Source organism: Gossypium arboreum, chromosome 8 (genome assembly GCF_025698485.1).
Source record: "Gossypium arboreum isolate Shixiya-1 chromosome 8, ASM2569848v2, whole genome shotgun sequence".
In the NCBI taxonomy this organism is placed as follows: Eukaryota; Viridiplantae; Streptophyta; class Magnoliopsida; order Malvales; family Malvaceae; genus Gossypium; species Gossypium arboreum.
In genome coordinates, this window is record NC_069077.1 from 140,853,570 (window position 1) to 140,878,349 (window position 24,780).

At 35.4% G+C, this 24,780-nt stretch overlaps 1 protein-coding gene across 1 annotated transcript in view; it reads left to right on the forward strand.

The window, feature by feature from the left end:
* Positions 1-24,780, forward strand: part of LOC108469209 (callose synthase 9) — a 39,091-nt gene that overhangs the window by 13,794 nt on the left and 517 nt on the right. The window contains exons 22-51 of the mRNA XM_017770105.2: positions 826-912; positions 1,037-1,113; positions 1,232-1,256; positions 1,472-1,566; positions 1,692-1,773; positions 1,883-2,043; positions 2,132-2,252; positions 3,212-3,309; positions 4,225-4,315; positions 4,397-4,557; positions 4,661-4,770; positions 6,211-6,345; positions 12,186-12,254; positions 12,325-12,502; positions 12,668-12,782; positions 13,903-14,022; positions 14,772-14,887; positions 14,971-15,054; positions 15,144-15,256; positions 15,764-15,816; positions 20,022-20,198; positions 20,702-20,749; positions 21,596-21,754; positions 22,456-22,569; positions 22,668-22,756; positions 22,844-22,999; positions 23,084-23,186; positions 23,747-23,866; positions 24,408-24,458; positions 24,551-24,733. Of these exons, the coding sequence (XP_017625594.1) occupies positions 826-912; positions 1,037-1,113; positions 1,232-1,256; positions 1,472-1,566; positions 1,692-1,773; positions 1,883-2,043; positions 2,132-2,252; positions 3,212-3,309; positions 4,225-4,315; positions 4,397-4,557; positions 4,661-4,770; positions 6,211-6,345; positions 12,186-12,254; positions 12,325-12,502; positions 12,668-12,782; positions 13,903-14,022; positions 14,772-14,887; positions 14,971-15,054; positions 15,144-15,256; positions 15,764-15,816; positions 20,022-20,198; positions 20,702-20,749; positions 21,596-21,754; positions 22,456-22,569; positions 22,668-22,756; positions 22,844-22,999; positions 23,084-23,186; positions 23,747-23,866; positions 24,408-24,458; positions 24,551-24,733 (3,291 nt within the window). The remainder of the gene's footprint in view (positions 1-825; positions 913-1,036; positions 1,114-1,231; positions 1,257-1,471; positions 1,567-1,691; positions 1,774-1,882; positions 2,044-2,131; positions 2,253-3,211; positions 3,310-4,224; positions 4,316-4,396; positions 4,558-4,660; positions 4,771-6,210; positions 6,346-12,185; positions 12,255-12,324; positions 12,503-12,667; positions 12,783-13,902; positions 14,023-14,771; positions 14,888-14,970; positions 15,055-15,143; positions 15,257-15,763; positions 15,817-20,021; positions 20,199-20,701; positions 20,750-21,595; positions 21,755-22,455; positions 22,570-22,667; positions 22,757-22,843; positions 23,000-23,083; positions 23,187-23,746; positions 23,867-24,407; positions 24,459-24,550; positions 24,734-24,780) is intronic.

Below are 24,780 nucleotides of genomic sequence, written 5' to 3' on the forward strand. Positions count from 1 at the left end.
CAAATACTAGTGGTATTCCTTGTTTTTTCCTGATAGGTCTAGTGTAAATTTGGTCCATTTACTAGTCAATGTCCGTATCTGGATTTCTGATAGGTAAAATACTGATAGTCCTGGTTTTCTTGGTAGGGCTAAGATTGGATTTGGTGATTTTATTCTCTTTATCTAAGTTTTGATGAATTTGATCCTCATGTTCCCTTCAAGAACATCTGATGATGGTGTGAAAATTGTGTCGTTAACATCTGATGATGGTGTGAAAATTGTGTCGTTAGCTTTGACCATTTGTCTTTTTGTGTGATGTGGCACATGAAACATGAATCTTTTATCTAGGTACTTCACTTAGCCCAAAGAAACATTTATTTTTAATAAAAAATACAGCAAATTGTTTTCTGGTATACAAAAAATTATTGATTATTATTTAATTAAAATAAAATATATACTTTTTGGACTGTTATTCACCATGTGATCAAAACATCACTGCGAGCTTTGTCCTCACCAAAATGCCATGCATTCCAAAATAGCGGTATCAGTTTAACACTGTCTTCAATTGTCTTCAAACCTTCTTTTAGTAAGTGCATGGATTAAATTCATTAAATTTGAAGGTGGCTGACTAAACCTGTTGATCAATTTTAGACTTTGAGCTTCTTGATGCTTATGTGGTTGAATGGCTCACGGTGTCATTTTGAGATATAGCTTACTTTGATGGGATTCACTTAAATTATGTTGATGCATTTTTAAATATAGTGGAGACATTTCAGCCTTTTACTCTCAATAGTTCCCTTTTGTATTATTGTTATTTATGTATTTCCCCACTTCTTTTTTCCACAGATGTATCTGCTAGACATTTACATTTTTTATACTGTCTTATCTGCTGTGTGGGGATTCTTGCTTGGGGCAAGGGATCGTCTCGGGGAGGTATGTAGTTTTCAAACAACCTAGATCTATTTTGTACGAATGCTTTACCTTTTCAAGATCTATTCTGTGCAAACCAAGATCTATAACTTGATTTGTTCTCTGAATATTCAACATGACATTTCAGATTAGATCGTTGGATGCTGTCCAAAAGCTTTTTGAGGAGTTCCCAGAAGCTTTTATGAAGAGACTCCATCCTGTTAGGTCTGACCCATAAACATAGTACAGCAATTGTGGTTCTATTGAAATGATTTATATATTTGTTCCTTTTTCCATCGTCTCTCTCTTGGTCTTAAGACAGGTTTTTTTTTTTTAATTGCAGGGCATCGGCATCGTCTTCTAGTGAGGTATGGGTTATGCCTAAAAAACAATATAATATTAGTTTTTGAAAGTTGGATGCTTTTCATAGTTATTGTTGGTCTAGAAGTGTTTTAACTATGGTGATATTGCTGCTTCTGATCATGGTTTCCCTTTAATCTAAAGAACCAAAGGTCTCTGCATTCATCCTTGTTTTATTTTTTCTCTAATTATAAGTCATACTGATTGATTTGTGTTTCTACAGGTTGTGGAGAAGAGCAAGTTTGATGCTGCTCGTTTCTCTCCATTTTGGAATGAAATTATAAAAAATCTAAGGGAAGAGGATTATTTAACTAACTTGTGAGTGTTGTTGGTTTGTTTCTTGTTGATTTATTCATTTGGTTTGGCTCTTTGGTGGATTACATATTTGGAGGGTCCATACGTTGCTATTTCTGGTTATTCATTTTTTTTTTCCTTTGTTTCAGTGAAATGGAATTACTTTTTATGCCTAAAAATACTGGGAAACTCCCCTTGGTTCAGTGGCCCCTTTTTCTGCTTGCCAGCAAGGTCATAGATTTTGTTCACTATATCATCTCTTTTATGTTACATTTTATTCTTTTTGTGTTAAAATGATTTTAAACCTGCGAATGGTTTCATCTTCAATGTTCTATTGCAGATATTTTTGGCTAAAGATATTGCTGCTGAGAGTAGAGATGCACAAGATGAGCTCTGGGAAAGGATTTCAAGGGATGAGTATATGAAGTATGCAGTTCAGGAATGCTATTATGCCCTCCGATATATACTGACAGCAATACTGGAAGCTGAAGGAAGGACGTGGTAAGTTTTTATAAGTTGTTAGCGTTTTTGTAAAGAATTTATGTTATTATAACATATTTATATACATATCTATTTTCTATACTCTTAGGGTTGAGAGGATATATGAGGGAATTGAAGCCAGTATAACGAAGAAGACTATCAGTGATGATTTTCAACTAAACAAGCTGCAGCTGGTTATTTCACGTGTTACTGCTCTCTTAGGAATTCTGGTTGGTTTTATTTCCTTTATGTTTGATATACTTGTGGTATAAAGCGGAAGTATATTAATTTAGTCTTGGTTTGCTTTATGTCTTTTATGCTTCCAATTTCTGGTTGTACATTTGCTTTAGTTTTTATTGTCATTTTTGGTGGTTCTTCTGTCTGTATGCTTCTGTCCTCTACTATGATGGAAAAGCATTGTTGAAAAAACTGACTTTAGAGCGGTTGGTCAGATCGGTTCAACCAGGAACCAATCACTTGTCTGGTTCTGTGCTATTTAAGGAACTGACGGTTCCTTGAACCAGCTTTAAACTGGTTCAATCTGTAAAAAACCAGGAAAAGTTTTAGTTGATCTTTTATAATTTATTTCAAAAATCTTTTTGTGAGTTATGGAATTTAAACCCATAGCCTTATAGAATTATATTAAAGACCTTAGGGTAACTAAATACATAGTTTTTGGTTTATTATAAACAATGTTTGATATCTTTTAACATTAAATCTAATGTTTAAATGTTAAAAAAAAAGTTGAATTGCCTGGTTTAGGTGCTTGAACCCTAAATTGGAGCTCTGCTGGTTTGACCTCCTATTCGTTCTTTTTTTTTTTTTTTTTAAACAAACCTTGCGGAAATGTGTCTTTCAGCCGCTCATCTTTGATATACTAATTTCAAAGGGAAAATGACTTATAAAAGTCTGCATCGTGATTTTTCTCTATACAAATTTCAAAGGAAAAGGTTAAACAGTAAGTTGTTGGCAAGGGTAGGAGTGTAATATGTATATGAACAGATGTCTTTGGGGTTTTCTCGTTATCTTTATATATTACCTTCCATGTTTCTCATAAAATTCTGTATCTGTATATAGGAATAGGTAGTATGAAATTGGATAATTTTCTTTATGTTTCAGTTTTCTTTGGATTGGTTGTTGGATTTCTTATATTTATTTCTGTCCTTTGGCTTGATTGTGGCTTAAACAGAATCAGGCTGAAAAGCCGGAGCATGAAAAAGGTGCTGTTAAGGCTGTTCAAGATTTATATGATGTTGTACGACATGATGTCCTTGCCATCTATTTGAGGTCAGTCAAATATCTTAGTCTGCGCTAGGTGTGGGATATATAATATGCTATGAAGCATGGACATAGCTTCCTTCTCCTCATATCATTGTTGAATCAGTGTCTGGAATACATAATGGACACTCAGGGACACAACAAACAAATGAAAAACTGGACAAGGTCTATGCACGCTTTGATATGGGAAAAATGCAAAATGGCAAGGGATGATGGATTTTTTGCCTAACTTTTCTCCAAAAGTGAACCCTAATGCTCCACAAGAAATTAATGGAACACCTCAATTAAGAAAATATAAAGAAGCATTGAGAACAAAGGCATCTTTTTTCTTGGGGGCCTTTGATCCATGTAGGGGAGAAGATAATACATTGAAGAAGTGAAAAGAGATGAGCTGTTGTTTTGCTCAACCTGATGATTTCAGCTTCCACATTGTTAGGAAACAAGAGAATAATATTTGAAGTGGATGGAACTTGGGTTCTTTATTGGATGGCTTAAAATTTTATTGGATAATAACTTTTAAGTTTACAAGATTTTCAGGCCATTTTCTATAATACTAAATACAGTTATAAAAACGTCAACTTTGCCTGTGGAGTAATGGCAAAAAACTTCTGTTGAAATTAAGTCTTGGTTGACATCAAGTCCTGGGTTTGATCCTTGGACGCCCCTTACCCCCTCCCCTTATCAGAAAAAAAAAATACAGTTATCAAATAAGTTTAAAATTTGAGGGCTTGTTGCATATGTATTCATTCAAAATCAATAAGAGCACATAATATATATGCACATATATATATTATATTATAGTTTTCATAACCCAGCTGTGTTTTTTGAAATTGATGTGCCACATCCTTGTACCTGTTTCTGTGTATGTGCTTCCGAGATTTTATGTGCTTTCTACTAACATGTAGCTTTTGTTGCACATTCCAGGGAACACTCTGATCAGTGGCAGAGCATATTAAAAGCTAGGACTGAAGGTCGATTATTTGCAAAGTTGAATTGGCCTAGAGATCCCGAGTTGGTATGTTAGGGTTAAGATAACTCTTTTTTTTTTTGGTTGCTTTGCTTCTGGTGACATTATGCCACTTCTGTTAATATGCAGAAAGCACAAGTCAAAAGATTGTATTCTCTATTAACGATCAAAGACTCAGCATCAAATGTTCCCAAAAATCTCGAGGCGAGACGTAGACTGGAGTTCTTCACAAATTCACTTTTCATGGATATGCCCCCAGCAAGACCTGTGCAGGAGATGCTGTCCTTCAGGTTATAGTTTCTCCTTTTTGTAACTGTTTTGCCTTTTGAGGTATTAGTATATATTCTTGGTTGATTCCTTGTTCTCATCCGTATTTTCGATAATCACTTGCAGTGTTTTTACCCCGTACTATTCTGAGATTGTGCTTTATAGCATGAATGAACTGTTAAAGAAGAATGAGGATGGAATATCTATTTTGTTTTACCTCCAGAAGATATATCCAGGTATTTTCCATCTCACTTTTCTATGATACAAGCTGAAGATTATTGTATTTATTGTTTTGCCTTTAAGATTTGTAATAATAATATATTTTTAATAAATTTTATATATTGTGGAGAGTTTCAATTGCATGTTGATTTTATATTAATTCAGAATTTAACAATATACATGATCTATACATATGGGTTAAAATTCTATCACGATTGCCTGTTAAAAACCTACTTACACTCTCCTAAAAAAACATGACACCAAATTTTTGTAATTTTTAAATATAGACTATAACATCTAATCCCTAGCAAACTTAAATACCTACATTGTTTTCATTTTATATTTTTCTTAAATCCTTTAATTTTGTTTTAGGCTTTAATTTTGATTTTTAATCACCTTTGTTTTTAATCAATTCAAATAATTAAACCCATCTTAATTGTTGATTTTGACGGAGCTAATTTCAAGAAAACTTTGAACATTTATTTCTTTTATTGGTTAAGGGAAACAAAAATGTGAAAAATTTTCAAAGTTATCAATTTTATAGTCATACATAATAAGATGAAACGAATTTCAAAGTAATAAACTGAAATTGACAATTCATTCAGAATTTAACAATATTCATGATCTATACACATGGGTTAAAATTCTAATAAACTGAAATTGACAATTCTAGTTGTGGAATTTGTTGAGACTTCTTTTATTCATTTGAGATTCTTGGACTATTATGGATTCTTTGGATGGTTAGAGGAATTTAAAATTTTATTTGATTTTTGGTTGTGATTTGAGAAAGACTGATCTAATGAAAGAACTTCCACTACAGCTTTGATTGATGGAAAAATTCAATAGGCAGAGTGGAGGAAATTGACAATGAAAATGGAAAAATAGGGGGCAGCAAAATAAGAGATTTAATGTGCTGTAGTCTAAGTAAAACAATGTTATTGGCAGCAAAAGAATGAATTTCCTTTTGTTTAAAACCCATTCCTTCCCTTTCTAACTTGAATCCAAACATAAAACTAAGTACTATTTGCATTTGTATGTTAACATAGTATTTGCCTTTCTTTGAAAAGCAAAAGTGGCAACCAATCCAAGAATATGTTTTATTTGTATCTATGCTTTTTGCTTATGTCCTGTTTATTTCTTTTGCTTCATGCTTGATTCGACCATTTGGTTGAAGTTAGGATATATTTCTTACATTGTTTGTTAATTGTTTGGTATCTATTTTTCATTTTATGCAAATTGATTGTGCTGAGTGATGGTTAATGCAATTAAGGTCTAGCGTTTTCTGTTCTTACTCTTTGCTTTTGCTTCCATCTTCCATACTTGTTCATGTCAATTTGATCGTCAGATCATACTTGGACTCATTTGTCCAAATTTTGTAGTCAACGTGATGGACTTTTGATGAAACTGTAGCTTATTCTGGATTATGCTGGTTTTATGAACTCGCTTATTTACTGCAGATGAGTGGAAGAATTTTCTTGCTAGGATTGGCCGTGATGAAAATGCAGCGGAAACGGAACTTTATGATAGTCCTAGTGACATCCTTGAACTTCGTTTTTGGGCCTCTTATCGAGGACAGACATTGGCAAGAACTGGTAAAAGTTTCCCCTTCTCACTTGTGTCTAGCTTGTTTGCTGATGCTATTTCCGGGCAACTTAAAATAATGAGAATGTGTTTTCATATAGAATCACAAATATTAGAATCGTTCTCCAATATTTTGGAGGCAGAGTTACTTATAAATCTGCAAACAGACTTCTATGGTTGCAATATGTCTATTTAATAATTGCGCAATTGATTTTTTTTTTTAAAATATATTGTAAATGAATGCTTGTCTGCCATTTCATCCCGCTTCCGATGTTGAAAAACCCACCGCTAGTGTATTTGTGAAAAACAGGATATTTTCTATTATATTTTCCACAAGAGATTACATACATATTTATACACATAGTTAGCCTAACTAAGGTAACTTTACGCTAGGAAACAGAATAATTGTAGGGATACTGTACAGCCTTAAAGTTAGGGATAGAATATTTTTAGAATCGTATTTGATATACTCAAATATTCTGAAATCTGACACTCCCCCTCAAGCTGGGAAGTGGATATCATCCATTCTCAGCTTGCTTACTAATTTCTGAAACAACTTCCCAGACAATCCTTTGGTAAGTATATCTGCTAGTTGTTCATCAGTGGACACAAATGGAGTGCAAATTAAGCCACTGTCCAGTTTTTCCTTTATGAAATGTCTGTCCACCTCAACGTGCTTCGTTCGATCATGTTGAACTGGATTATGTGCGATATTGATAGCAGACTTATTATCGCAATACAACTTCATTGGACCTTCCCACTTGATCTTCAAGTCTTCCAATATAATCTTTAGCCATAACAACTCACAAACTCCAAGAGCCATTGCCCTAAATTCAGCTTCTGCACTAGATCTAGCCACAACGTTTTGTTTTTTACTCCTCCAAGTCACAAGGTTGTCTCCTAGGAAAGTGCAGTAACCAGAGGTTGATCTTCTATCAACCATAGATCCTGCATAATCTGCATCGGTATAGGCTTCAAGGGTTAAATTTTCTCCTTTTTTAAATAAGATTCCTTTGCCCGGCGTGCCTTTTAAGTACTGTAGAATCTGATATACAGCACTAAGATGTGATTCCTTAGGATTGTGCATAAACTGACTTACAACACCTACTGCATAGGCAATATCTGGTCTGGTATGGGACAAGTAAATAAGCTTCCCCACAAGTTTTTGATATGACCTTCTATCAACTGCTGTATCTTCTAATACATCTCCGAGTCTGTGGTTCACCTCTATGGGTGTCTCTGCTGGTTTACAGCCCAACTTGCCTGTTTCTGTCAACAAATCAACTATGTATTTTTGCTGAGATATGAATATTCCTTCCCGAGAGTGTGCCACTTCAATACCAAGGAAATATTTTAACTTACCTAGCTCTTTGACTTCGAATTCTTTTACTAGGCATTTTTTTAACCTCTCCATTCCTTCTAGATCATCACCAGTCACAATAATATCATCAACATAGACTAATAAAGCAGTCACTCCCCCTGAAGATGAATGTTTTACGAACAGAGTATCATCCCCTTGACTCTGTTTATACCCCAACTTGAGCATCACTTTGGTAAATCTTCCAAACCAAGCCCTCGGGGACTGTTTTAGTCCATATAAAGCCTTTTTTAGTCTGCAAACTGCCTGTCCTGTATTTGGACCGAATCCTGGAGGAACATCCATATAGACTTCCTCCTCAAGGTCACCGTGTAAAAAGGCATTTTTGATGTCAAATTGCTGTAATTTCCAGCCTCGGTTGGCAGCTAGTGACAACAACACTCTTACAGTGTTCATCTTTGCAACAGGGGCAAATGTCTCAAGATAGTCTATCCCATACATTTGAGTGTACCCTTTAGCAACCAACCTTGCTTTGTACCTCTCCAAAGAACCATCTGACTTGTATTTCACTGTGTACACCCAGCGACATCCCACCGGTTTCTTTCCTTCCGGTAATTTCACTATGTCCCATGTCTTATTTTTTTCAAGAGCTTCCATTTCAACCTTCATGGCATTTCTCCAATTCTCATCTTCTAATGCCTCGAATACAGTTATTAGGAATGGAAATAGAATTTAGGCTAGTAAGAAAGGTTTTGTGGTTATGGGACAAGTTTTTGTAAGACATGAACTCTAGTCCCCTTTCTAATAGCAATGGGAAAATCATCTAAATCTGTAGTATTAGAATTCAAAGTAGGTTCAGCAGTTACCTCAGGTCGTATAGGAGAAGAAGATGATTGAACTTGCACTGGTGCCTTCTTCCTTGAGTAAACCAGTAACGGACGAGTAGTGTCCTGAATTCCTCTTGGTGATTTGGGTGTACTAGGCTCAGTTTCAGGTTGTATAGGGGTCATTGTTTCAAGTTGGGCAGGTTGGGTAGCAGGCAAGGTCTGAGTGAGAGTGTTTGATTGCTGGACAGGAGCCAGAATGGGAGTGTTTAGAGCTGGAATGAGAGTGTTTGGTTGCTGGACAGGAGCTGGAATGTCAAGAAGAAAGAATTCTTTGTCCTTATCTTCTGTGAATAAGATCTCCCCCTGAAGATAAGGACGAGTGAAGAAATTTTCTTGTTCAGCAAAAGTAACATCAGCTGTTACAAAAATTTTTTGTGGCTGGATGATAGCACTTGTACCCCTTTTGAGTGGAAGAATATCCAAGAAAGACACACTTGACAGCCCGTGGATCAAATTTCCCTCTATTTTGAGAATGAACATGGACAAAGGCGACACAGCCAAATACTTTGGGAGTAAGATTACTGGAGGTATTGAAATCAGGAAAAAATTTGGCTAGAACTTGCATAGGACTTTGAGATTCAAGGACCTTTGTAGGCAATCTATTTAACAAATGAGTAGCAGTTAGAACAGCCTCCTCCCAGTATTGTTTAGGGACGTTTTTTTGGAACAATAGGGCTCTTGTAATGGCTAAAATGTGACCATTCTTTCTTTCGGCTACACCATTTTGTTGGGGTGTACTAACACAAGATGACTCATGTATAATGCCTCTTTCTTGAAAATATGTTGAGAGGAATTGATTGAAATAATCCTTGGCATTGTCTAACCTAAACCTTTTTATTTCGGCCCTAAATTGTGTTTTGATCATGTTGTAAAAAATTAGAAAGACAGACCTAACATCAGATTTTTGTTTTAAAAGAAAAAATGCAAGACACACGAGTACAATCATCAATAAAGGATACAAACCACCGAGCTCCAGAAATATTTGAAATAGTGGATGGCCCCCAAACATCACTATGAACAAGAGTAAAAGGAGTGGATGTTCTTTTATTGCTTTCTGGAAAAGAGGTACGTTTATGTTTTGCAAGTTCACAGATATCACAATGAAATTTTTCAACAGTTAATCCTTTGAATAGTGAAGGAAACATAATTTTAAGGACTCTAAACGATGGGTGACCAAGGCGAAGGTGATAGAGTCAAATTTGGTCTTTATTGGTTTTAATAGACTCGGATATGAGAGATAAAGGTGAGGAATTCAGAACACTAACTTCTTCACTGGATTCTTCAAGATAGTATAGGCCATTTATTTCCTTAGCATGTCCAATCATCCTCCTCGTATTCTGTTCCTGAAAAAGACACCGATTGTGATAGAAAACCACTTTACAGTTAGAGTCTTTGGTAATTTTTTTAATGGATAAAAGATTGGTAAATAATTTTGGAACATGAAGAACATTTTTAAGAGTAAGGTTTTTGTTTATAACAATATCACCTTGACCGGCCACTGTGATCACAGAACCATCAGCTACTGTTATTTTTCTACTACTAGAACAAGGTGTATATAATAATATCACCTTGACCGGCCACTGTGATCACAGAACCATCAGCTACTGTTATTTTTCTACTACTAGAACAAGATGTATATGAAACAAATTTTTGTGAGGAGTGGGTCATGTGGTCTGTAGCTCCTGAGTCAATGACCCAAGAACTTTTGGTATCTGTATTTGAGACTTTAGAACTTTGAGGAGAGGATATACCCGAAAAGGCCAAACTACAAGTACCTATTGAAGAAGTTTTTTCCAATGATCCCAGCAAATTTTTTAACTTCTCAATTTCTTCTTTATTGAATTCAATAGGTAATTCCTGAGAATTGTTTTTTTTATCTAGCTGTCTAGCTGTATTTGCTCGGCCTTGTCCCTTTGATTGTCCACCTTTTTCTGAAAAATTTTTGTTTGTTGTCTGTGGCTTCCCATGGAGTTTCCAGCATCTGTCTTTAGTGTGACGAGCCTTTTTGCAGTAGGTGCACCATACGGAATCCTTGTTAAAAGACTTTGTACGTTCTATCTGTCTATTATCTTCACTAGTTGGCTGCTCCAGGCCAAATCTTCTCTCATTTACAGCATTAGTAACCAAGGCTGAACTATCCACTTGATTGTTCTCCACCATAACTCCTCTTCGTCCTTCCTCAGCACGAACAATTGCAATTGTTTCATTTAGTGATGGTAGTTCCTCTTTTCCAAGTATTTGAACTCTTACTGCATCAAACTCAACATTCAGTCCAGCAAGAAAATCATAAATTCGATCCTTTTCAACAAACCTTTTCAGGAGTGCTGCATCTTCACTGCACTTCATCTGAATGCACTGGTAATGATCCATCTCTTGCCACAAACTTTGCAACAGATTGGAATACTCCGTGATTGATCGACTTCCTTGCTTGGTGGATGAAATCTTAGTCTTGATTTCATAGATTTGAGCAGCATCTCGAACTTTAGAATAAGTCTGCTTCACAGCTTCCCATATTTCTTTGGATGTGCTAAGAGACATGCATGTATCACTGATTTCTGGCATCATAGAGTTCCATAACCAAGACATTACCATAGAGTCTTGTTCATCCCAAGCATCAAACTTAGGGTCCCCTTCTTTAGGTCCAGTTCCGAGTAAGTGACTCAGCTTTCCTCTTCCTTTCAAGAAGGTACGAACCAGTTGGGACCATTTCAGATAATTTTTTCCATTTAGCCTGTTGGCTACTTGGATATTCTGAAACTCACTCATTGGATTTGAGTTGTTTACAGAAATTTCTGAGCCCTCCCCAGTGTTACTGGTCTTGACAGTTTCAGTCATGTTGTGTCTGAACAAGTTCTATAGACTTGAGGACTGGTTGGGAGTCAGAAAAAAAACAGGCTAAAGAAACCGGCTAAAAAATCCCAGAAATCGGGCTAAATAACAGCTCTGATACCATGTGAAAAACAGGATATTTTCTATTATATTTTCCACAAGAGATTACATACATATTTATAGACATAGTTAGCCTAACTAAGGTAACTTTACACTAGGAAACAGAATAATTGTAGGGATACTGTACAGCCTTAAAGTTAGGGATAGAATATTTTTAGAATCATATTTGATATACTCAAATATTCTGAAATCTGACAGTATTTAATTATAATCCTATATATTATATGTGAAAATGTTTTTTGGTCTTTTTTTGAAATCCTTCTTATATAGATTGGGGTGGGAAAAACAACATAGTAATGCAGTTGCTGGTTTTGAGAGGAGTTTTCTGATAGATCATTCCTGTTGAAGCTGACATTTAGATTCTTTAACTCTTCCATTACAAAGATTAAAGTATCAGATGTCACCTTTGAAGTTTTGGATTGTTCTAGCAGATTTGCTGGTGCACTTAATATAATGGATTGTTCTAATTGCTGATAGCCATTTCATTTAGTTTCTTTGATGTATATCACTAAATGTATCTGTTTCTGTTGCCATTAGGCAACTACCTGACTAAGAAGTCATTTTTGTACTTTCAAAATTTTTGACATGACTATCCCTTTTAATAGTCCTTTTCAGCATTTGATTCTTTAGTTGAGCCATATTTTTCTTGGTTCCATCAGTCCTATATATTTAACTTATATTTGTTTGGGATCTGCAGTTCGTGGCATGATGTATTATAGAAAGGCTCTTATGCTTCAAACCTATTTGGAAAGAGAAAATGCTGGAGGTTAGTCTCTTCAAAAATAACAGGTTTTATTTTTGGTATTTCACTAATATATTTATACTTGAAATATCAGATACAGAGGCTGCACTTTCTAGATTGGAGACAACTGATACCCAAGGTTATGAGTTATCTCCCGAAGCTCGTGCACGGGCAGATCTTAAGTTTACATATGTTGTCACATGTCAAATATATGGAAGACAAAAGGAGGAGCAGAAGCCTGAAGCTACTGATATTGCATTGCTGATGCAAAGGTTGGTTGTAGTGTGTATCATTTACCTTTGTTTTCTCATTTTTGTGTTGCAATTAGTTACTCTTTTCTTGTCTAGTTTTTACTGTTGATTTTGCCAAAGATTCTTTTCTCATGTTTGGTTATATTTTCTCTGTTATGGTAGCTAATTATTTAACTTTGATGTTAGAAATGAAGCCCTTCGTGTTGCTTTCATTGATGTTGTTGAGACACTGAAGGATGGTAAAGTGCACACCGAGTACTATTCGAAGCTTGTGAAAGCTGATATCAATGGGAAAGACAAGGTTGGTTTTTCTTTTTGGGGCTTTCTAAATTATCATTATATGTAGAAAATGATCATGAGTTCTTTGCATTTAAAAACTTGGAACTTAGGGTTTATTATAGGCAAATATGTAGAGGTAGCAGAGGTTATGAGGAGGAATATCTACATTTTATTTCTTCAAGATACTCGGTCGACTTACAAGAAAGCTAAACCGTGGGTGAATGGGGGCATAAATTATCACATACAGGTAGAGATATGAAGAGGAATGGGGTCATTAGAGATATGGATCAGATAGGATCTTAGGTCCTTAACCTAATATTTAGGTAATAAATCTTTAAGCATATCACTGCTTACGCACCATAAGTGGGCTTAGATGATACGAACAAGTGACAATTTTGGGAGGACTTAGACAAGGCGGTGATTTTAATGGACATGTAGAGGTTAGTTTAGTGGGTTTGAGAGTTTTCTTAGGGATATGGTTTTGCTGATAGAAATGAGGCAAGAAACACCATACCCTAGGACTAAAAGGTGGAGGTTTAGGGTATTCCTCCTAGAGGTTTAATGAGACACTTGTCTTTGTATGCTACCCGAGCATTACTTGAGAAAAAACTTGAATTCAATTCCGTTATTACCAAGTGAGATGAATTCAAGTATCTTAATATTAGAGTTGAGCAGCTTGCAGGCCTAATCGAACTCTTTTGTTTATAATATAATTTTAATACTTTAACTTTAATTTACTATTGGACCCTAAATATATATCTGAAAATAAACCATAACATTTCACCTGTTGGTTGATAGTTTATTTCCACATTTTGATAAACCCTAAGCCTTAGTTCTGTACGTTCTTGGAAGGTTAAGGTTAAAACTTTCTCTACCATATTATTATTGTGCTGTTTCTGTTGAAACTGTTATTCTCTCTCACTTTCACCGACTCTTTGGAGTGTTGATATATTGTTTCCCCTCTTAATGATGCCTTATATTGGTAAATATTTTCAAACTCTACTAATATGTGCCGTTCTGTGTCAATGTAGTCTATATGCTTTGTTAACATGGAAGATTTAGTTGAGAAAATAATGGTGAATTCGAAATGAATTAGTTGACTGTTATCAGTAATTTGCTCATGATTTTTTCTGGTTTTGCAGGAAATCTATGCCATAAAATTGCCTGGAGATCCAAAACTTGGTGAAGGCAAACCTGAGAATCAAAACCATGCAATTGTGTTTACTCGAGGAAATGCAGTTCAGACAATTGACATGAATCAGGTGACAGATAGTTGTTATCTTAGTCAATTTTTTTGATCTAAGAGCTTTCAAGTTAGCTGAATGTGAAACAACCAAATTGTACATTCTAATCTTAATCGGAATGTCCATAGAGGTTTTATGTGTTTCCATAGAATCTAAATTTACACATTTTGATTGTGCATCATTCACATATTAAGTAATGCTTTGCATTTCTTTATATTTATCAAAAAGCCATGGTGTCAATTACATTAGTGAGTTCATGCTAAATAACATAATCAATAATGTTGTTTGTCTCACTGTGTGAGGCATGTTCATGTTGTGCCGTACCGTCATTTGGTTTATTTTTGTTTTGTTTGGTTCACCTTTCAGTGGCCTAAGCTATTAGTCTATATGATGTAAGCTGCATTTGTCACTCAATACAGCCCACTTTCACTACCCACCATGATACATGAACATGAAATGATACATTTAATCATTGTGGATTAGTTGCTGTCAACTTTTAAAACCATTGTCCTTATTCTTTTGTAATATCTTTCTCGTTGTCTACTTTCTAATGCCTTGAGCTCTCTGATATGTATGTTGTACTTTACAATCTTCACTTGATTAATGACTCTGGTACTTCATGTCCCGTGTTTCCTCTTATGCATGCTTACTACTCATACTTTGATGACTTCCAGACTTTTTTGTGAAATTTTTCCATAAAAATTGGGAAAATATTTTTGCAATTGTTGAGATGTTTTTGATTTTTTTTTTTTATTATCTCGATCCAGGACAACTATTTTGAGGAAGCCTTGAAGGTGAGAAACCTTTTGGAAGAATTTGACCGTGATCATGGCATACGTCCTCCTACTATTCTTGGTGTCAGGGAACATGTATTTACGGGAAGGTAAGCTTATATTAAGTCTTTTCTGTTTGTTTGATGTTTATTATGATTCCTCTTGACATCTTTACCTTACAATGGATGTACAGTGTCTCTTCTTTAGCTTCTTTTATGTCCAACCAAGAAAGCAGCTTTGTAACTCTTGGTCAGCGTGTTTTAGCAACTCCTTTGAAGTAAGTGAATATCTGAATAAAGGTTAGTTGCATAACATTTTAGACTTCCAATTTGGACTAATTGAGTTGATATGCTATTTAATTTCCAGGGTCCGGATGCATTATGGCCATCCAGATGTTTTTGATAGGGTTTTCCATATAACAAGGGGTGGTATCAGCAAGGCATCTCGTATTATAAACATAAGCGAAGATATTTATGCCGGTATAAAAGTTTTACCTGATAAGAGATATTATAGTAAACTGGTTAGAAATCTATCAAATTTAAGTCTCACCATTGATAACGACGTATTTGACACTATTTGTTGAAGTCCTTATTGTGAAGGGAAAATGAATAGTTTTGTGTGGTATGCGTTGGCTGAATCCTTAACAATCTCTCTTCTCTCCATTTCTGCTTCTTCACATCGATTGAGGCTATCTGAAACTGATTATTGCTTCTTCTTATATTATGTTTCAAATTTTAGTCCAGTTATAAATTTTTCTGGTCAAGTCGTCTATCTGGCCTTTTTATGTCAGTTTTTTATTAGCTTAAATATCACAATTAAAGTCTTTAAATTAAACATTTTCATAAAAAATGTCAATTATCTTAGATAAAGATCAGACATGAAGATGTTTAGGTCAGATAGTTGCGGTAGTATTTTGTATTACTCTGTGTCAATTATTTTGAGGTTAGTTTGAGTGTACTTTATAAACCTTGGGTGTTTATTTGTAGGGTTCAATTCTACTTTACGCCAAGGAAATATCACTCATCATGAGTATATTCAGGTAAATGCTTCCCATCACCCTCGTCTCTATGGGGATTTAGATATGCCAGTTGGAGAATTAAATTATGGATTTTTTTATATGGCTTTAGCTGTAACTGCTATTTTCATTCAAGATATATATTGTAGAATATTTAGGTTATTTTCATATTAATTCGTATTACTTCTTTTCCAAGTATTAGGGCTTTGGTGTTATATTTCTGTCTTTTGCATCTTGTTAGTTTCTTTCGCAAGTTATAAATCTGCCCGTTACTTTACTTGGGAGTTCTCAGATTTAGGATTTATTGATATTTTCTGGGTATTTTAGTATTTGGTTTTCATATTTTAGAATTTGGATTTTTTCTTGGTGTTTTGAGTTTTAGAATACTTGTCCTATATGTTGGAATTCCTTAAATTAAGCAGATTTTCTACCTTAGTTCTAGGAATTTCCTTGTACTATTAGCCATAATCAAATTACTAATTTTTAGGGATAGGCTAATTTCTAGAGATTATTTCCTTTTTATTTTTCCTGCTATTCTTTAAAAGGCTATAGTCAGATTAGAAAAAATAAGAATAATTCTTCTTCCTAAACTTGTTCATGGTATCAAGAGCATCAGGAATTCAGTTGATCCTACTCTTTCTTCTCTTTTCTTGTTCTGTTTTCTCTGTTAGAAACCCTACTCCCATGGGTGACACCGAAAATTCCTCTGAGACTCTTCATAAACTTCGGCTAACCAAAACTCAACTTGAGGCTCTTCATAAACTACTCAGGACTCCTACAGCCAGTGGGTCACTAGCTATTCAAGGTACTGCTTTAAATACTACACACGAACCTATCACAACTTCCTGGATACTAGACTCGGGTGCATCCGACCACATGACAGGTTGTGTGGTTCAGGAACAGGAATCGGGGAAGATAATTGGCACTGCTAAAGTTGATGATGGCTTATATGTTTGGAACAAAAACAGTTCACAAGAAGGGATGGCCTTATCTACATCAAAAGAAGATTTATCATGCTATGGCACCGTAGACTAGGACACCCAAATTTCATGTACTTGAAGAAATTGTTTCCTCTACTATTTCTAAATAAGAAAATAAGTTCATTGAACTGTGAAGTTTGCCAACTGTCTAAACACACTCGTGTCCCTTATCCTTTGAAACCTTATGTTCAATCTCAACCTTTCTCTTTAATCCACAGTGATCTATGGGGAGCCAGTCGAGTAAAAAACATCACAGGGGCTAGGTGGTTCATAACTTTCATTGATGATCACACTAGAGTTTGTTGGATCTATCTCCTTAAAGAAAAATCCGAAATCTCTAGAGTCTTCAAAAATTTTCATTCAATGATTCGAACCCAGTTTAATTCAAATATTCACACCCTTAGAACTGATAATGGGAGAGAGTACTTTAATTCTATCCTAAGTCCTTATCTTTCTGAGCAAGGAATCATACATCAAAGTTCTTGTCCTGACACCCTCAACAAAACGGGGTTTCCGAGAGGAAAAATAGACACCTTGTAGCCGTGGCTCGTGCTCTTATGTTTACTATGGGTGTACCAAAGTATTTATGGGGAGAAGCTGTCCTCACTGCTTGTTATCTTATAAACCGACTCCCATCTAAGGTATTGAACTTTCAAACACCTTTACATACTCTTCAAAAGAATTTTCCCTTGTTTCGTGTTCCTAATCTCCCAACCAAAACATTTGGTTGCAAAGCATTTGTCCACAACCATCAACCTAACCGATCTAAACTTGATCCTAGAGCCCACACTTGTGTCTTTATTGGTTACTCACTACACAAAAAGGGTACAAGTGCTACTCTCCAACCTTACACCGGATGTTTGTGTCCCTTGATGTTACTTTCTTCGAAAACGAGCCATATTTTTCAGCCTCTCATCTTCAGGGGGAGGTACTTAGTGAAGATGAGACCTTGAGCAATCTTCTCATTATACCTCAAGACTCTATCAGCCCTACCACCACTACAAAACCTGCTGAAAATCCTACAGCCACTGTTTTTCCTGTTTTGGAACCTGTTTTTCCTATCTCCACTGTTCAGCAACAAGAAACAAGGGTGATTAACCATACTAATGAAGAAAAACAGCCCACTCATTCTGAAAAACAACAAGAAAAAACTCAGGGGCTTCGTGTATACTCTCGGAGACATCAGCTGCCTGAAACAGAAACAGTAGTGCCAATGCCATCTTTACCCGAGGACTGTCTTGAGGAAGAAGTTTCACCTCCTTCATCTTCCATCTATCTTCCAATTGCAGTAAGAAAGGGCACTAGGAGCTGCACTCAACATCCCATTTCTCGGTTTGTATCCTATGGAAACTTGTCTAAATCCTACAATGCCTTTGTTTCTAATGTTGACTCTATAGAAACTTCAAAAAACATAGAAGAGGCTCTTAAGTCAACCAAATGGAGGCAAGCTGTGTTGGAAAAAATAAAGGCTCTTGAAGACAATGGAACTTGGGAAATATCTAAACTACCTACTGGGAAGAAGACCGTGGGTTGTAAGTGGATTTTCACCACAAAATTTAAACCAGATGGGAGCATTGATCTATACAAGGCTAGACTTGTGGCCAGGGGTTTCACTCAAACATATGGCTTGGACTGTGAGGAAACATTTGCACCGGTGGCCAAATTGAATACTATTCGAGTGTTTCTCTCAATTGCTGTCAACTTAGAATGGCCTTTGATCCAATTGGATGTAAAGAACGCTTTTCTCAATGGAGAATTAAACGAAGAAGTCTACATGGATTTTCCGCCTGGATTCGAAGGAAGCAAGGGCCAAGTATGCAAGTTGAAGAAGTCCTTGTATGGACTAAAGCAATCCCCTAGGGCTTGGTTTAATCGTTTTGCCAAAGCCATGACTAGTAGACATTATACTCAAGGTCAAGCTGATCACACCTTATTCTACAAACACTCGGATAATGGGAAGTGTTGTATTCTCATTGTCTATGTAGATGACATAATATTGACAGGGGATGATTCTATTGAAATTGAAAGACTAAAAGAGTTCTTAAGTCTTGAGTTTCAACTTAAAGATTTGGGGAATCTTCGATATTTTCTAGGAATGGAGATAGCAAGGTCAAAGGCAGGTATTTCAATCTCTCAAAGAAAGTATGTTCTTGATCTACTTTCTGAAGTCGGACTGTTGGGTTGCAAACCAGCCGAGACTCCTATGGAACCCAACCTTAAATTAGGAACTGATAAGGATGGAGAAGAGGTAGACAGGGGGAGATATCAACGGTTAGTGGGAAAACTTATCTTTCTCACACTCGTCCGGACATAGCTTTTGGAGTAAGTGTTATAAGTCAATTTATGCATGCGGACATAGCTTTTGGAGTAAGTGTTATAAGTCAATTTATGCATGCTCCTAGGGAGAAATATTTGGAAGCTGCCTACAGGATATTGAGATACTTAAAAGGGACTCCTGGTAAGGGGTTGCATTTCAAGAAAGATGTAAATCGAAGCATAGAAGTCTACACTGATGCAGACTGGGCAGGGGCAGTTAATGACAGGCGCTCCACAAGTGGTTACTGCAGCTATGTTTGGGGTAATCTTGTGACATGGAGGAGTAAAAAGCAATCTGTTGTGGCACGCAGCAGTGCTGAATCTGAATATCGAGCTTTGTCCCACGGTATATGTGAAGGAATGTGGTTACAACGGCTAATGGGAGAACTAAAATTATCCTATACAAAACCTATAACATTATACTGTGACAACCAGGCAGCAGTTAGCATAGCTCATAACCCTGTACACCATGACCGTACCAAGCATGTGGAAATTGATCGCCACTTTATTACGGAGAAAATTAACAAAGGGGAAGTTTGTGTTTCATATCTACCTACAAGACAACAAGTAGCAGACGTGTTAACCAAAAGCTTGAGCAGAAAAATGTTTCGAAGAAATTATGGGCAAGCTGGGTTTGATTAACATCTACAATCCAGCTTGAGGGGGAGTGTTGGAATTCCTTAAATTAAGCAGATTTTCTACCTTAGTTCTAGGAATTTCCTTGTACTATTAGCCATAATCAAATTACTAATTTTTAGGGATAGGCTAATTTCTAGAGATTATTTCCTTTTTATTTTCCTGCTATTCTTTAAAAGGCTATAGTCAGATTAGAAAAAATAAGAATAATTCTTCTTCCTAAACTTGTTCACTATAGCATATCTTTGTGTAGGTCTACACACCATTGAGGTATGAGTTAACAACTTGAATTTATAGGTTGGCAAAGGACGAGATGTTGGGCTCAATCAGATTGCTTTATTTGAAGGGAAGGTTGCTGGTGGTAATGGTGAACAGGTTCTTAGTCGAGATGTATACAGGCTTGGGCAGCTCTTTGACTTCTTCAGAATGATGTCATTCTACTTCACCACTGTGGGATTCTATTTTTGTACCATGGTATGCAACTGTTATGTAACTGATATTACTTGTTTACTGATGCTAAGCGTAGACTGAAACTGAATTGAGCCATATATCTTTTGTGTGTGTGTGTGTGTATTATAAGTATACATATATATATTACTAAATTTTTATGATTCAGTGTTCATGTTGTAGTACTAGTATTAATGTTTATCTTCGTCATATTTTTAGTTCTATATATTTTGATTATATACATGTTTGTTGTTTACAAATTGGGCTTATTGTAAAAAAAGAAGTGATGTTATTAATCAGAAATATGTGCCTGTTATGGGCAAAGAGTTTCATGCAGTTTTGATGCCCTTTAATTTATGCTACACTCTTTCTTCTTTGCTTTTCTTCTCTTCAAAATGTCAGTTATAAATGGGTTTTCCTCCATGCTAGAAAATGTAATGCAATTAATACTTTTATGCTGCAGCATGTATCTATATTATTCAAAAATTTTATTTCCATTGCTGAACAAATTTATTTATTCTTTTTTACAGTTAACCGTGCTGACGATATATATTTTCCTTTATGGAAGGGCTTATTTGGTAAGTAAGAGTTTTAAATGTATTTTCTGATCAATTTCATATTGTATAATTGGAATTATAGCATATGTTTGTGATGTTAGAGTTTATGATATTTTAAGTCTATTGCATTTCAGTCTCCGTGTTTTCTATCTTATATTTTATTTATTTATTTTTCTGTTTGGCATCAAACTTCTTGAACCAACATGAAAATTTTCCATGATTGATAAATTTAATACTTTTTATTTAGGAAATAGGAGAAGGCTGAAAGTAAATGGCAATTTGCTTGGAGTGGTATAAAATGCTAGCTTTATACTCATTGGACCAATAAATAATTCAAGGGTCTCATGTGTGATCAAGGTTGCATTCGGAGATAACATTTTAAGATGACAAATAGAAATATTGTGGTGAGGGGGGCAACTCTATGTGTTGGGATAATTCACTTGATTTCTACAACGCACATTTTATAAAAAAATTTGTTCGCATATACAGAACATCAGTTAAAAAAAATGAAGTGTTGTGAGCTAACAAACTTAAAGCCCAATCACACCCATAGGCATTGCTGTCCAACTAAAATCTATAAGTTTTAACTATAATTTACTCAAACTAGGTGATTCCTTGAATGTAGAACCTATATGTCTAGTAGTAATGTCTCTCCTTTTCTACTAACATTATCCCATGTCCTTTTTTCAGTCTGAAAGTTGTTTTTTTCTATTTAAGTTCACTGTAGCATTAGGCTTTACTGTATTTGTTATTTTTGGGTTGTCCTTCATTATTGTGTGGTTATTCACACGTACATGAGTATTTGCATTTGTGCATGTACACATGTATGGTTGCTTAGCTGGATATTGGCCCAAATTTTTGTTCCAGGCACTTTCTGGAGTTGGTGAAACAATGCAAGAGCGAGCTCGGATAATGGATAACGCTGCTCTTGAAGCTGCTCTAAATACTCAGTTTCTGTTTCAAATTGGTATCTTTTCAGCTGTGCCAATGGTTTTGGGCTTCATCTTGGAGCAAGGTTTCCTAAGGGTAATTGGTTATCCTGCATGTATCTCGATATTTTTCCACTTTGAATGCCCATTTGAAGTGCCATACTGACCTGAATGTTTTTGGAAGGTGTCCTCTTATTGTCAGATTTTTTTTTTCTTGACTGTTGCCTTTATATGATCTGTTTAATTGATATCTATTTCTTACATTCACTAATAATGAATCAATTCTAATGTTAGTTTTTTCCTCAATGTGTTCGCACACCATTGGTAGGTCCAGGATTCTAATACAACATTAAATTTGATTGTCTTGGTTTCATGTGAATTTGTGCACAAAATTCAACATGAGTGATTGGTGGGCTTGTCATTCAGTTGTTGTTCTGGCTTTTATTTATTTATGTACTTATGTTGAAAGCCGTGATGGTGGTTTATTATACTGATCAATGCCTGTTTTGTTTATTTCACGCTTTTCTTATAACTAAAACAAAACTCATGTTCTCACCATGTAAACTGTTGCGTTAACAAAATATTACTTTTTTAGTTTCTACAATGAGTGGCATTTATCTGAAATATTTAATGCTTTAGATCCAAATTAGCCTCCAAAAGCCTGACAAAATATTTTCTAGTATCATGATCATCATTTGTTTCAATCTCTATTGACATATGTGTAATACTTCCTCATTGTTAAATTTTACATTATCCAGTTAGTTTGTTCCCCAATTCTTACTTTTCTTTCTTCTGCAGGCTATTGTCAGTTTTATCACAATGCAGTTACAGCTTTGTACTGTTTTCTTCACATTCTCCCTGGGTACAAGAACTCATTATTTTGGTCGGACAATCCTGCATGGTGGTGCAAGGGTATGCTTTGTCTCGTTGTACCTGATTTCCCTGTTTCTTTATTTAAAAGAAATTGGGATCTAGGTGAGTGATATGTATTAACACTTTTTTCTTAACAGTATCAAGCTACTGGTAGAGGTTTTGTGGTCCGCCATATTAAATTTTCTGAGAACTACAGACTATATTCTCGCAGTCATTTTGTTAAAGGGTATTTCTCTCTCTTTACATGTATGTCTATATATGTTTATTTTTACTGAACCAACCATATTAAGTTAAGCTCTTGTGGTGCATTCAGGCTAGAAGTTGTGCTTCTGTTGGTGGTATACCTTGCATATGGGTATAATGATAGTGCATTGTCCTACATTCTTCTATCAATTAGCAGTTGGTTTATGGCTCTTTCATGGCTTTTCGCACCCTATTTGTTCAATCCTTCTGGATTTGAGTGGCAAAAGTAAGCAATCTTTTATTTATTTATTTATTTTTAAATGTGGGATCCAACCTAATTATGCATCTCTTTTGCCATTTTCATTTTCAGGATTGTGGAGGACTTCAGAGATTGGACAAATTGGCTATTTTACAGAGGCGGAATTGGTGTTAAAGGAGAGGAAAGCTGGGAAGCTTGGTGGGATGAAGAAATGGTATTCTTTTTTGTTCTTAATATACCTATAGCTACAATAACTCTTTAGTTGATTTGTTTGTTCTATAAGTTACCGTTGTTATTTCTACTGCATAGACAAATACGTGTTTTCTTTTTGATACAAGTGAACAATTACATTACAATGGGGGAAGGGGGAAAGGGCTTACACACTTAGGGATTGAACCTTGGACCTCATGCCAATCAACTTGAGACCCACACAAGTTTGCCACTAAACCAATGGCGAGATTGGCAAATACGAGTTAGTTATTCATAAATGTGAACCTTTGTAGTTTCCTCAAGAATGATTAAATATTCAATTGATACATAACAAAATGCAGTATACTAATGGAATTGGTTGAAGTACTTGGCAGGTCCATCTGTTATAGGGATTAGATCAAATTAGCCCTTTTATTATTAAATGGATTTAGTCCTTGTACTGTTAAAAAGAATCAAATAAGGCTAAATTTGACATAATTAACATTTACTGTTGAAAAAAATCAACTAGCATAGACTAGCAGAAGTCAACTTTTGAGTAACAGCTTATTTTGGTTGCAACTACAGGCACACATTCGCACCATGAGAGGAAGAATATTTGAGACTATTTTAAGTCTCAGATTTTTCCTGTTCCAGTATGGCATTGTCTACAAGCTAAATGTGCAGGGAACAAATACGTCGTTGACGGTAACAACTATACTTATTATTCGATACTCTCTTCACTGTATGTTTAGCTGAAAGTTTGTTTTGATTATTAATAATGTTTATTTGCCACTTAGTGATTTTCTTGACCGATCCCTCTTCGTTGCCATTTCTCTGAAATAGATCAATCTCAGAGAAGTTTAACCTATTTGTGTCTTCTAAATTGGAAAGCACAAATGGTGCCCTTAAAGTTGGTATATTCAGAATGTGATTGATTAGAGAAATAGTTGAGATGAAAAAAAGGGTTAATATTTGATGCATTGACTTTGTATAATTCTATGCGATAATAAAAAATCAAATGATGCCTCATCATTAGAAATAAAGCTTAGTTGTAGAAATTTTTTGATGATGTGTCATCACCTGATTCACCGATAGCACTTTCCCTCTTGGCAATGAAGTAATGATTGATCTTATTTATAATTTCCGATGGTACTTATGAATTAAATGCTTTGTTTAATGTAATTGTTCTAAATGCTTGTTCTTTGGGATTGGTTGTATAAAATTTGAATTGCCTGTATCTCTGTAGGTTTATGGCTTTTCCTGGGTCGTACTTGCCGTTCTTATAATCCTCTTCAAGGTTCGTAACAGATGATTTTTTTTTTACAAAATAAATTTTTTATAATCATTATTGATACCATGTAACTGATGAATGTCATTTGATTTAAACAGGTTTTCACCTTCAGCCAGAAGATGTCAGTTAATTTCCAGCTGCTACTGCGTTTCATCCAAGGAGTTTCCTTCATGATCGCCATAGCTGGTGTAGCTGTTGCAGTTGCGTTAACAGACTTGTCCATCCCTGACATATTTGCTTCCATCTTAGCATTTGTGCCCACCGGATGGGGAATCCTCTCCGTAAGTTCCTCTTCGCCTTTTGCCTAGCGCGTTCCTCTAAACACCCA